General features: G+C 41.0%; 1 protein-coding gene across 6 annotated transcripts in view; it reads right to left on the bottom strand.

Annotated features, from left to right (window-relative positions):
- The window catches only part of LOC127943737 (gastrula zinc finger protein XlCGF8.2DB-like), a 313,695-nt gene that overhangs the window by 174,896 nt on the left and 123,934 nt on the right, over window positions 1-14,865 (bottom strand). The window contains exon 3 of one of the 6 annotated variants that reach the window (XM_052539946.1): window positions 11,505-14,474. The exons of the other annotated variants lie outside the window; for them this stretch is intronic. Coding sequence (XP_052395906.1) covers window positions 13,654-14,474 — 821 coding nt within the window. The 3' untranslated portion in view covers window positions 11,505-13,653. Of the gene's footprint in view, window positions 1-11,504; window positions 14,475-14,865 lie in introns of those variants that run through there. 6 annotated transcript variants of the gene reach the window in all.

A 14,865-nucleotide genomic window follows, 5' to 3' on the forward strand; every position in this document is an offset into this window, starting at 1 on the left:
CAGGCTTCCCTTATTTTTCTGTATTGAAGGTGGCAACCCTAGGGATAGCCCATGTGGGGCAGGTATTGCCCTTAGGTCCCATAGGTTTTTTGTGGGCAAGCCCACAGTAAACCTACAAAAGCCAATGTGGGGCCCACTTGTCATTGACCTTTTTGGTCTCTTATGTAGGTTTTGTAGGATGGATAGATATTTAAAAATATAAATATATATATAAAAAAAAAAAATAGAGGCACCCTCCCATGATAATTTTTCAAAATAAACAACTTTTGTACTTTATTCCAATTCCCATACAATAAATGAAGAAACAATGATGAAAGAAAACAATATGGAAGGCCATTGTGTCTTAGTGAATGACCCAATGAATAATTGAATTCATTTATAAGGCTAGGCTTGAGAGTAAAGGACTGCATGAATGCTCAGGACAGCTGACCCAAAGAGACCAGTGACAAATCTGTCACAAAAGTTTATCATTTGCACATATCTTTAAGCCTTGTCAATTTAAACGTTCGAGGTATTTTACAGAAAATCACTCAAATTATTTTGACTGAAAAACTTCTATAGTTTTAACAAGGATAATTCTTTCTTTAGTTTAAAAAGTGAAGACTAAGCCAAGTTATTTTATACTCCATTATTAAATTTCTGCACCTGAACTAACCCCCAAAAAAACTGGGTCACTTGAACCCATAGCATAGCCCGGCTTCTTTCTGTGGACACAGATTGACTTAGTTTTCCTAAGATAAGTTAAGTAGTTTTTAAAAACAATTTTCATTTCAGTTTAATGTATAACTATGATACAAATATCAAAAGTAATTACAATATTAAGAAAACAATTAAAATAAATAAATCTATAATGGAGAAACGAAGGGTGCGTTACGTCATTTGCACTAATGGGAGAATATCTGCTCAGATAGTGAAAACCTATTCTGTATCAGATTCATGTCGATCACTGTGACGTAGTCTAGTTAAAGTTAATTTTACAGTCCGTCAATTATTGACAATAATTTCACCCTGACCGAAAGCATGTCACTGATTTAGTTCACACCGTTCACATATCGCACCTAAAAACGCGTGTGAAACGCTTCTCCTTCTTTCCAAAGTGCTCGGGCAGAAGCGCTCCTGAGGCATCTGCCGTTGCTAAGCAACCATGACGTGCTCTCTCCATGAAGACGCGGAAATTTCAGCAAAGGATAAATGGATTTGCAGCTCTAAAAATCTCTTGCAGTAGCTCTGCTACTAAATTTATTTCAAAATGGCAATTCATATACAGCTATGATCAGCTGTTCCTACATCTTATAGAGATAGAGAGAATGTTCATCAACCAATAAGGCTTGGGTATCGAGTATTGAATGGAACCGGGACTAGCTTTGTGATTTTCCCGGAATCGTTCAAAAGTTTACATTTTGATTCACAGTCCACCGACCGGAAGAAGAAATCGCTGAACACCAATGAAGAAGCGTCCACCGGAAGTGTTGGCATAACCGAGCGATTCGAACATGGATAGCGTGTGCCGGCGGTCCAAAGTGTGGCTTCACTTTTCTAAATGGAACGAAATCTCTGCAAAATGCAACATCAGTCGGAGCACGGTAACATGTTCAAGTACCTTCAGCATCATACACTCATGTGTAAATGTGTTTTCATGAGGTTTTCAATAATAAAGATTAAAAATACCCCTGTGAAAATATATTCATAATTTATAATATTTATATTCAAGTTCATAGATTTTATATTTAAATTGTAGTTGAAAAAAGCCCTGTGAGAAATTCATAGTAAAGTTCAAAAAAAGTAAAAAGTTCATAAAATTAAAATTGATGGAGAAAGTCAGACAATTTCCTTAAGAAAAGCCATTGGTTAGCTAGATCATTTAAAATATCCTAAACCTTTTTTGACCCTGCCTCTTAAATGAATTGGAATCGAGAATCGTTAGGAACCGGAATTGAAACAAGGAATTGAAATCGGAATTGTTCAAATTCAAACGATACCCAACCCCACCAATAAGATTCAAGCATTCAACAGCCCTGTAGTATAATATATTTTAATGCACAGTTGCCAGGGAATACAGCCTAAATTTAAAATAGGAAAACAGAAGCATCCAAATCCAATATAATAACCTAAGATTAAATCTTTGTTGTTTTTTCTTCCTCCCAATTTCTGAACTGATCTTCTAACTTCAAATATTTGGTACAGGCTTGCCATGATATAATACTGGTTACTTTGGTAATCAGGGACAATACCAGCAGAGATGGGGGTCAAATATGTTCAAGTCAAAACCAAGTCTTTACCATCAAGTCTTGATTGAACTCTCAAGTCACAATGCACACAAATGTTGTGTTTCACAAAAAGTCAAGTTTCACAATACAGTACCGTGTTTTAAAACATAACCACAAGACCTGGATTTATGACACTTCCGAGTTTGTTACATTATACCCATATTATATCTTATATGCTTACAGTCTTGAACGAAAAATGACGTTTCCTGAAACACATGCCAGACTGAGAACAGTCGAGTCATTTGCTGAACAGCGTGATGAAAATCATCATAGAGTGGCTATTGTCCCACAGTATTCCCACTCTTTCTCCACTGTGCCCACACCCAGTCCACACTCTCCCCGCTGTGCCCACACCCAGCCCACACTCTCCCCGCTGTGCCCACACCCAGCCCACACTGTGCCCACACTTTCCCCACTGTGCCCACACTCTCCCCGCTGTGCCCACACCCAGCCCACACTCTCCCCGCTGTGCCCACACCCAGCCCACACTCTCCCCGCTGTGCCCACACCCAGCCCACACTGTGCCCACACTTTCCCCACTGTGCCCACACTCTCCCCACTGTGCCCACACCCAGCCCACACTCTCCCCGCTGTGCCCACACCCAGCCCACACTCTCCCCGCTGTGCCCACACCCAGCCCACACTCTCCCCGCTGTGCCCACACCGAGCCCACACACTCCCCGCTGTGCCCACACCCAGCCCACACTCTCCCCGCTGTGCCCACACCCAGCCCACACTCTCCCCGCTGTGCCCACACCCAGCCCACACTCTCCCCGCTGTGCCCACACCCAGCCCACACACTCCCCGCTGTGCCCACACCCAGCCCACACTTTCCCCACTGTGCCCACACCAAGCCCACATTGTGCCCACACTCTCCCCACATTGTGCCCACACCCAGCCCACACTCTCCCCGCTGTGCCCACACCCAGCCCACACTCTCCCCGCTGTGCCCACACCCAGCCCACACTCTCCCCGCTGTGCCCACACCCAGCCCACACACTCCCCGCTGTGCCCACACCCAGCCCACACTCTCCCCGCTGTGCCCACATCCAGCCCACACACTCCCCGCTGTGCCCACACCCAGCCCACACTGTACCCACACTCCCCATTGTGCCCACTCCCAGCCCACACTTTCCCCACTGTGCCCACACCCAGCCCACACTGTACCCACACTCCCCATTGTGCCCACACCCAGCCCACACTCTCCCCGCTGTGCCCACACCCAGCCCACACTCTCCCCGCTGTGCCCACACCCAGCCCACACACTCCCCGCAGTGCCCACACCCAGCCCACACTTTCCCCACTGTGCCCACACCCAGCCCACATTGTGCCCACACTCTCCCCACTGTGCCCACGCCCAGCCCACACTCTCCCCGCTGTGCCCACACCCAGCCCACACTCTCCCCGTTGTGCCCACACCCAGCTCACACTCTCCCCGCTGTGCCCACACCCAGCCCACACTCTCCCCGTTGTGCCCACACCCAGCTCACACTCTCCCCGCTGTGCCCACACCCAGCCCACACACTCCCCGCTGTGCCCACACCCAGCCCACACTCTCCCCGCTGTGCCCACACCCAGCCCACACTCTCCCCGCTGTGCCCACACCCAGCCCACACTCTCCCCGCTGTGCCCACACCCAGCCCACACACTCCCCATTGTGCCCACTCCCAGCCCACACTTTCCCCACTGTGCCCACACCTAGCCCACACTTTCCCCACTGTGCCCACACCCAGCCCACACTTTCCCCACTGTGCCCACACCCAGCCCACACTGTACCCACACTCCCCATTGTGCCCACACCCAGCCCACACACTCCCCGCTGTGCCCACACCCAGCCCACACTTTCCCCAATGTGCCCACACCCAGCCCACACTCTCCCCACTGTGCCCACACCCAGCCCACACTGTACCCACACTCCCCATTGTGCCCACTCCCAGCCCACACTTTCCCCACTGTGCCCACACACTCCCCACTGTGCCCACACCCAGCCCACACTTTCCCCGCTGTGCCCACACCCAGCCCACACTCTCCCCGCTGTGCCCACACTCAACCCACACTTTTGGGCTGTCCCACTCGGGCCCCACACGTGGCCCACATTTTATGCCGGTATTGGGGCCCACAGTGGGCAAGATTTTTTGCCCGCAGTGGGCTGCCCATGCTGGCCCCAAAGGGGCATGTTTGCTGGGTAGTTGTCTGTTGATTAGAGTCTTAAACAAGGACTGGTGGGACGTGGTCCTGTTCCACTTCACAAACGCTGAGTGAAAGGGGGGTTTTAAAATGACAGGACGCTTATTTGACACTTTAGTCACCAGGAAGGACACCTCATTCTGCGCGTCATATGTCATTACGCTATTTTTACGTCACTGCGCATGCGCAGTACTTTCCAGTTTCAGTTTTCAATCTGATCAAGTGTTTACATGTCCTCTCGCTCGGATTACGAAGAAGATTATCCACCCCTTACAATCCGATCAAAATTTTAGTCAGATCTGGCCAAAATGCACCTAAAGTAACTTGCACCTGATTTTTTTATGATTTTTGTAATAATATTGTTGTTAATATTATATCAAATAAAGTGTCAGTTAATAAAAAAATTATTTATATTTATATTATTATTACAACACATACCACTTGGGGTCCGTGTATCCCCCGTTGAGAAACACTGACGTAGATGATGGTGACAGCAGCGTTCTAAACACATCAGGACTCTGCGCTCTCTTCCAACAGAATCAGCTGCTGACCCAAACTCACAGCGTCATCATATCGATACCTCGCCTACAATACAGTTTTGTTACATGATGAACAGTATAAATACATGCGACTGAGCTGCAGTTTGTATTTGGACTCACGTTTCTCTGCCCTGCACCTCTGTCCTGCCACAATCTTCTGCTCGACACTGAAGTGGCAGAAAGCAGCATGAGCGGGCAGAGGGAAGACGAACAAGGCCTCCAGGGGGCGCTCCTTCTCATTCACATACTGCAGTGTGGAGGAAACTGTGGCTACATGGTTCTGAACCAGAGATGCTCTTCAGAGGCACACAAACCAACACAACAACATCACAAATACATATCTCACACTACTTTAACTTTTTACTAGACTTTCTACATTATCACAAGAATATAAACATATATATTATGAAAACATTTGTGAACAGTCTGTCTCAAATCTTCAAAGACTCATTTAATGGTGAAATCAATGTTTGAGAGTTTCTCATATTTTAGGAAGAGAGACTCTTTCTGTCGTTGGGACTCAGCTGCAGCATCAGACATCATTCACTCTGCACTGTGTTCTGAGCTTCTGACTCTGACTGAGGCGCAGGTTTGGCTCATGAATATTAAGATTGGCCCAATCCCAAGTCTACCCCTTAGGCCAGATAGCCCTTTAAACGAAGATTTTTCGGGACCACACTTCAGACGAAGGGGTATGAATTATCTTGGCAACATGGCTGCTACAGCGAACAAAAAGAAACATAAATGTAAGCTTTTTTAGCATAAATAAAGATTTTAATGAAAAGTAATAAATTGTTTTATGTTACATTCAATTGTGAGTTCATATTAACGGTCATGTTACTCAAACAAATGTTAGGAAAAAATCGCTAATATTTGCTAATGTCATATCATTACAGACTGCATGATAGTGCCACAGCATGTGTCTGATCAGGGCGATAACTGCCGTAGACATTGATGGGGGCTAATCAATAATTAGAAATCGCAAAAAAAAAAACTCAAATATTGCCTATTCGAGAGAGAAAGAGAGTGAGAGAAAGAAAGAGAAATGGAAGTTGTGTGTATTCGCACCTGTGCGTTTATCTTTTTACAGTGAGTTTACTTAAAAACAGCGATTGTATCCTCTCCTCGCTGGAAAATATAATGTAGCGATTCAGTATTTAAACTGTATTTAATAAAAGTTGTGGGGCAGCGTTGACAAGTTTATTTTCTCCTGGATGTGTGAGCTGCATGATTTCCAATATATGTGTGTGTCATTAAGCAGAATTGTAATTAAAGGCTCTAATGTGTATTGTAAGAGCTAGACGACGAATGATGGCGTGTGACGTCATGGTAGTGGTGTCCCAATCCTTAGGGGAATATTGTCTCCCCTACCCCTTGACACTCTGGAGGGGAAGGGGAAGTGGTATAAAATAGATTTGGGATTGGGCCTTAGATTGTGTAAGAGCGAGTTTAAACTAATTTATTATGCAGCTTTTACCAAACAGTATTTGGACACTTAAAACATATTTAGGGATATCACTGCAATAGATTAAGTTACCAAACTAAAAATCATGTGGCACCCATAGATTCACGGCGGATTTGTGTATAAAAGCGCATATCAACCTGATCACTTTATTCAGCGTTCATGTAAACACTACGTTCAGATTCGTCAATAAAGTGTCCATGTAAACGCACCTAATCATGACTTTGTAATTTTAATGCAAATGGAGAAAAAAAAAACTTTTAGTAGACAACACAACAGCAGAATAAAAAATTGTATCTGTGACAAACCAGTGCAAATTTCACATTTAAAATGGAATGAATTGCTTTACATTCAGATGGACCTTTATTAATGTATATAAATTCATATACAATTGAAGGTCCAGGCAATGAAGCATTACTGTTACTTTTTTTCATGTCCAGTTATTCTTCTTCTTAGCCCAGGAAAGACGCCTCTGATGTTGTCTGTGGTTCAGCAAATTCCTGACACGTCTGTGTGTGGTGGCACTTGATGTCTTGACCCCAGCCTCAGTCCATTCCTTGTGAAGTTCTTGATGAATAGGTGGTTTTTTGTTAAATGTGAGCCAAAATAATCACAATTAAAAGATCCAAATACTTAAACTACTTAAGTCTGTGTGCTTTTAATTTATTTAATACATGAGTTTCACAATTTGAGTTGAATTACTGAAATAAATGAACTTTTCCACAGCATTCTAATTTATTGAGAAGCAGCCACTGTTAGATGTTTACCTAATCAAGCCCACTTGATTTAACTGATTAGCCATTTAGTACAGACACCTCAGAAACTCAAATAGGTGAGTCAGAAAAGAGAGAAAGAGTTGGAGGTATTAAAGGACTAGGATTGGGAAACACTGATTGAGCATAAAGTAGTGTTTCCCAACCCTATTCACAGACCATAAGTATGCAGTGCAGATGTTTCCTTTATCTGACCTATCAAGTCTTGTGCTGTGTCCAAATTCAAATACTTTCCTTCTGTACAGCATTAGGGTGACCAAACACCCTCTTTTTCCCCAGACAAGTCCTGGCCAGGATTTCTATATTGTCTAAAATATCCATGTTTTGGCTTTGTTTTCCTGTTTTCATACTAACTGAAGGTAATGAACAGAAAGTAGTAGTTTAACCAATAATGTGCTGGCATTGTACATAATCGACCAATCAAGGTGCGTGAGAAGGCGGGATACAGAGAGTGGTCAAAGCAATGAAAATATGAGTTCATTTTAAGTGTGTTTGACTTAAAGCAGCACTTCACAGACCAATTGGTTTCTCACTTAAGAAAATTGAACTTAATCAAACAATCGTAAAATATTCAAACAAACTACACTGGAGCATTTATTTATTTTTATTTTTTTATGTACCATTAATGTGATGCTTGTCTTTGAAATTCTTTTTGTATAAAGTTGTAATGCTAGCTTTTGAAACTTCCAAAAATCCACATTTTCACTTTTTGTGAATGTTCATTGGATAGTGATATAATTGTGTGCTCCCCAGGTTGAAAAGATGTAGTATTAAATGCATTAAAAATGTACTTTAACCCTTTAACTGCCTGCTCAACCAAATGGTTGATTTGTCACTTTATGGTAAACGTAGAAAAGCTAAGCTAATGTTTTCAGATAATCCTTTCTGCTGTCAGAATGTACTATTTGCTGAGAAATATAACTTTCTGATCATTCATTATAGTTCATATTTCTGATTTCCATAGTATGTGTATGAATTCCGGTACTTTTGCCATAAAGTGACATATCAACCATTTGTTAGAGGCCGATATTTTAAAAATTATGGGACGTGTTGAAAAAAAATACATTGAGTGTGGTAACTAATGACATAAGGAGATAAGAAATGCAAACAAAATTTTTTTCAAATGCTTTTTTCTTGGTGGGGCAGTTAAAGGGTTAAATGCAAGTAGTATGTTTATAATACATTTGTATTCCCAACATGCATATTTGAAGTGCATTAAAAATATATTGAATTGAATTTTAATATATTTCTAAAAATACTAAGTACTTTTGTATTAAATATATGCTCAGTTATACTTCTAAGAAATATGCTAAACTCTTGAGCTGATCACCCCACTGTGGTTGGTGTCTATATTTGTTCAAGCTTGACAACCTTATCGTCTGTATTTTATAATCTATATTTCTCATCACAGATAAGAACAAAGATTAAATTGTAAGAAGGGTCGCTTATAAGAGAACATATAGTAGGCTACATCTGAAATGCTGAGGCTGGGAAGGACCTTGATTATATTACCAACCAGGTACATTGTTCTCAGCGTACTCTCATTCTTAAAAAGAAAACAAATCATCCTTTGCATTTATGTGTGTGAAATATTAAAGGGTTAGTTCACCCAAAAATCAAAATTATGTCATAAATAACTCACCCCCATGTGGTTACAAACCCGTGAGACCTCCGTTTATCTTCAGAACACAGTTTAAGATATTTTAGATTTAGTCCGAGAGCTCTTAGTCCCTCCATTGAAGCTGTGTGTACGGTATACTGTCCATGTCCAGAAAGGTAAGAAAAACATCATCAATGTAGTCCATGTGACATCAGAGGGTCAGGTAGAATATTTTGAAGCATCGAAAATACATTTTGGTTCAAAAATAGCAAAAACAACGACTTTATTTAGCATTGTCTTCTCTTCCGTGTCTGTTGTGTTCAAAGAGAGTTCAAAACAAAGCAGTTTGTGATATCTGGTTCATGAACGAATCACTCGATGTAACCGGATTTTTTTGAACCAGTTCACCAAATCGAACTTAATCATTTTAAACGGTTTGCGTCTTTAATACGCATTAATCCACAAATGACTTAAGCTGTTAACTTTTTTTAATGTGGCTGACACTCCCTCTGAGTTAAAACAAACCAATATCCCGGAGTAATTCATTTACTCAAACAGTACACTGACTGAACTGCTGTGAAGAGAGAACTGAAGATGAACACCGAGCTGAGCCAGATAATGGGTCTCATTCATGAAACACGAGCAGAACGAATTTTTGTGTAAATCGTGTGTAAAGTGGTTCTGGCGTAAAATTTCGGATTCATTAAAATGTTCGTATTTTCCAAATGTTAGTTGGTACGAAAGAAATCTACACCTGCTCCCAGCTACGCGTAAATAGTGCGTTTAACATCTGAACATTTTGCTCATTAATACGGCTGCATTTTAATTCACCTTAATCGGGTACATATTTACACAGCATTTTGAAAAAAAAATATTATATAAAGTAATTACATACGGTTTTTCTTTTTACTTTTATTATGAGAGTAGCCTAGTAGTATGTAGATATGCTCGATGATGATGGTGGTCCTCCTCCAGTTTGAATACGATTTTTTCGAAGTGAACTAATTTGTTTTTTTGCTGTCAAGCTTCATGTCGAACCATTTTCTTTTCACTTCTGGGACTGTTCGATTAACAGAAGAAACTCCATTAACAGCATCTGTAATATGCTGCCTAGCTTCCTTTTTTTAGGACCTGATAGTACGCCACTATGTACGCTTGAAAATAAAATGTGGCGTTTTGAATGAACTTCTGATAATAAAACTTCAATTTCTGCAGCTGAGAAATTGTTATTTTTCATTCGCTTTTGAGAAGACATGTTGAAATCCTTCATTTGGTGTCATAATATGATGCTCATATATAGTTGTCTGTCGGATTTAATAGGCGGGATTTATGGTAATTGAGAATGAGCGTGCACGCGCGTCCCATTTACGACTGATTGGAATTCATTAACACACACACACATTTCACTATCACATCTGACGTTTACGAAGTATTTGTGAATCAGGAGAAGAGTTTTCGGGAAGGTCTCTTTACGCGCAAATCACTCCCATATTTACTCATATATTTACGAATGTTTCATGAATGAGACCCAATGACCATATTGCCCAACACTACCATCAGCCCTCTGTCTGCGAATTCGGATCCACCAGCTCCGTCTCCATCAGTAAGAAACCACACTATCTACATCTTGGGTCCTCACCTTGACTTCAGCGTGTGTTGTCAGCACTCAGATGCTCTGGGTGTGTGGCATGAACCAAACACCTCCCATCACCATCCCTTCAGCAGATCATGCCATCATCCCTGCACTTTTCCTCTCACCATCCATACGCCATCTCCTCATCCACCTCCATCCCTCCCTATTCTGTTGCTTGAACTTTATAATCTTCAGTCTTTGCACACACACACACACACACACATACACTTCTGCACTTAGTTTTTCAGTAAATTTCTATTTTGTTTTTCCTTTAAAAAAATTGCATTGTAATTATTAATTTGCATTGTATTTTTATTATTGCATTGTAATTATTAATTATTGCATTGTAATTTTAATTTATTTAAAATTCTGTACTTTTTAAGTAATACAGGTTTAACAGAAATGTTCAACAAATGTATCAGATAGTTTTGCCGTAGCATTTCATTCTTTTTTCATTTATTATGTTTTTGTATAATGTATTAAAATGTACTTGAGTATGTTTGTAAAAGACAAACACTATAAATGTACTCCTTTCAAGTGCATTTGTAATACATTTAATAGTGTTCTGTTATTCACAAAGGTTTTTTAACTTTAAAAAAGTTAATTACTTAAATGTTTTTTAAATGTACTTTATGAATATTTGTAATGTACACAATATATAATACATTAAAGCTGTCTAGATATCAAAGTGTGTACATGTGTGTATATACTGAAAAAAGCAGCTTTATAATGTACTAGTAGTGTAATTCTAATGCATTTTTCTAATGAGCTGCAGTACAATTGAAATGTACTTATACTCCATCTAGTTCATTAAATATTAAAAAGTACATTTCAAATATTTTTAAGAAATACACTTAAATCGCACTAAGTATACTTAAAGTGGTAAGGATTAAAATGAACTTAAACAGATCTTAAAAAAAAGAAAAAAGAAAATAATATTATATATATATATATATATATATATATATATATATATATATATATATATATATATATATATATATATATATATATATATATATATATACACACACATACACACACACAAATAATACATTTAATATGCACTTAGTAAACTGTAATTGAAATATAACAAGGGTGTCTGAAAAAGCACAATTTGAATATATTTATTTTTCACCTGGGACAGTTCGTAGTTCGGGAAGAAGGAGGTGGGAACCGGCAAACATTTAAATAAAACTTTAGTAATAAAAAGAAATCACAAAACTTAAAATAGCGCAACAGCCCCACATGGCAACTTACAAACAGAAACAAATCAACAACATAAAATCCAGGCCTGGTCCTCTCTTGTCCAAACTATCGTCACTCCTCCTTTTATCCTTCCTGAGCTCCTCCGTGGGACTCGAGATCAGTGAGTGGTGCAGGTGTCACACATTATCATTTACTCCACCAGCCTCGCTCCATCCCATGGCTCTTGGCCTCTCCCTACACATCACAAGTGTATTGATCCAGCCCCCAACAACCGCCCCAGTTTCTTATGTGTACGCTTTGGGAAATTAATGGCCCACCCCTGCATCAACAGAAACCCTTCATGCAGAGTCTTCATTCAGCAACACAACAGATTCAGCTTGTCCTGAGTCTCCATCCCAGAGAGGCAGAAGTGGATGACCAAATTCTGAGTCTCTAGCCCAGAGCACCAGAAGTGGATTGACCAAGTTATGAGTCTCCATCCCAGAGAGGCAGAAGTGAATTGACCAAGTTCTGAGTCTCTAACCCAGAGAGCCCGAAGTGGATTGAACAAGTTCTGAGTCTCTAGCCCAGAGAGGCAGAAGTGGATGACCAAGTTCTGAGTCTCTAACCCAGAGAGCCAGAAGTGGATTGACCAAGTTCTGAGTCTCTAACCCAGAGAGAGCCAGAAGTGGATTGAACAAGTTCTGAGTCTCTAGACCAGAGAGCCAGAAGTGGATTGACCAAGTTCTGAGTCTCTAGCCCAGAGAGCCAGAAGTGGATTGAACAAGTTCTGAGTCTCTAGCCCAGAGAGGCAGAAGTGGATGACCAAGTTTTGAGTCTCCATCCCAGAGAGCCAGAAGTGGATTGACCAAGTTTTGAGTCTCTAGCCCAGAGAGCCAGAAGTGGATTGACCAAGTTCTGAGTCTCCATCCCAGAAAGCCAGAAGTGGATTGACCAAGTTCTGAGTCTCCATCCCAGAGCACCAGAAGTGGATTGACCAAGTTTTGAGTCTGTAGCCCAAAGCACCAGAAGTGGATTAACCAAGTTCTGAGTCTCTAGCCCAGAGAGGCAGGAGTGGATGACCAAGTTTTGAGTCTCCATCCCAGAGAGCCAGAAGTGGATTGAACAAGTTCTGAGTCTCTATCCCAGAGAGCCAGAAGTGGATTGACCAAGTTCTGAGTCTCCATCCCAGAGCACCAGAAGTGGATTGACCAAGTTCTGAGTCTCTAGCCCAGAGAGGCAGAAGTGGATGACCAAGTTCTGAGTCTCCATCCCAGAGCACCAGAAGTGGATTGACCAAGTTTTGAGTCTCCTTCCCAGAGAGCCAGAAGTGGATTGACCAAGTTTTGAGTCTCTAGCCCAGAGAGGCAGAAGTGGATGACCAAGTTTTGAGTCTCCATCCCAGAGAGCCAGAAGAGGATTGACCAAGTTCTGAGTCTCCTTCCCAGAGAGCCAGAAGACCTACAGACATTTGCAACAAAGCTGCAATAAGGTTAAGAATCTTATGCACCTACTTCAGGGGCTCAGCTGCATCTTCCAGATTTTAGGACCCTTTTGTGTTCCAGAAGATTAGCACCTATAGCACTACGTGTTCAAGGCTAGTTTCAGAAAAGCAAGTTTATCTTCACATTAAATAACGGTACTCTGACATTGCAACCCCCAACTTACTTGCATCTTATGCACTTTATTACTTTGTCATTCATGGTATTAATTTAGATGTTGATTACTCTTGTTTATTAGAGTACAATCTATAAAAAAAATTATTAACAAAAGGTACAGTAAGAGACAATACAGGTTAATGTCAATCACATTCATTCACATTTAAGTGAATCCACGTTTTAATATTTGCCACTTTTGCTATGCTCTTATTTTCCCTTTTTATTTTCCCTTTTTTTATTTTCCCTTTTCTCTGTGGAATACTTGATTGTGATTGGTCAGTCTTGACATTCTGAGGATTTTAAGGTTTCCACATAGATTGAAATGGTTTCCACACTGTTGGCATGTTTAAGGCTTCTCTCCGGTGTGAGTTCTCATGTGCCTGTTAAGGCTTACTTTTTGAGTGAAACTTTTTCCACACTGTTGGCAGGTGAAAGGGTTTTCTCCAGTGTGAAGTCTCATGTGGTATTTAAGGTTTACTTTTCGGTTGAACCTTTTTCCACACTGTTCACAGGGGAAAGGGTTTTCTCCAGTGTGAACTCTCATGTGGACTTTAAGGTTTTCATATAGACTGAAACTGTTTCCACACTGTTGGCATGTGAACGGCTTCTCTCCCGTGTGAGTTCTCATGTGCCTGTTAAGGTTTACTTTTTGAGTGAAACGCTTTCCACACTGTTGGCAGGTAAAAGGGTTTTCTCCAGTGTGAGTTCTCATGTGGATTTTAAGGTTTTCATATAGACTAAAACTGCTTCCACACTGTTTGCAGGTGTAAGGTTTCTCTCCAGTGTGAGTTCTCATGTGCCTGTTAAGGTTTACTTTTTGTGTGAAACTCTTTCCACACTGTTGGCAGGTGAAAGGGTTTTCTCCAGTGTGAACTCTCATGTGGATTTTAAGGTTTCCACATAGACTGAAACTGCTTCCACACTGTTTGCAGGTGTAAGGTTTCTCTCCAGTGTGAGTTCTCATGTGCCTGGTAAGGCCTCCTTTTAGGTTAAAACTTTTCTCGCACTGTTGACAGGTAAAATTCTTCTTTTCACAGCTTCTTATCTCTTCAGCCGGTGGGCAAGTAAACGTTTTTTCTTCAGTTATGAACTCATGGTGTTTTTCAAGCTTATATTTATCTTCCGTTTCATTCAGAACTCCAATCTCCTCTTTCAGTGTCATCAGACCTAAGGCGAAACAAGAACAATAAATTGAACACATTACCTTCTTTTGGCATTTACTCATGGCTAGATTTCTATTCTAGTGATTTTAGATCAATCGAGCAGGCCCACACATAGATATAGGCAGATTTTTTCCAGGGTTGCTTGTATATAATAACTTAAGTATCAATTATCAGGATTATGTCACTTTGGTCAAGCTTTTTCATTACGGTGTTGTAATTAGTTACTGTACTCAAGTATCGTTTTGGCCGATTATTTGTTTTAATGAGTATCAATGATAATAGCAACTTTGTTAAACACTGTTGTCTGTGTGTATCCTACATGTGAGCGGTTCAATGTCAGATCAGACATACCTTCAAACCAGTTGTTGGTGATCCTGCAGATTATTTAAAATATA

The sequence above is a fragment of the Carassius gibelio genome, chromosome A3, assembly GCF_023724105.1.
Source record: "Carassius gibelio isolate Cgi1373 ecotype wild population from Czech Republic chromosome A3, carGib1.2-hapl.c, whole genome shotgun sequence".
Taxonomy (NCBI): Eukaryota; Metazoa; Chordata; class Actinopteri; order Cypriniformes; family Cyprinidae; genus Carassius; species Carassius gibelio.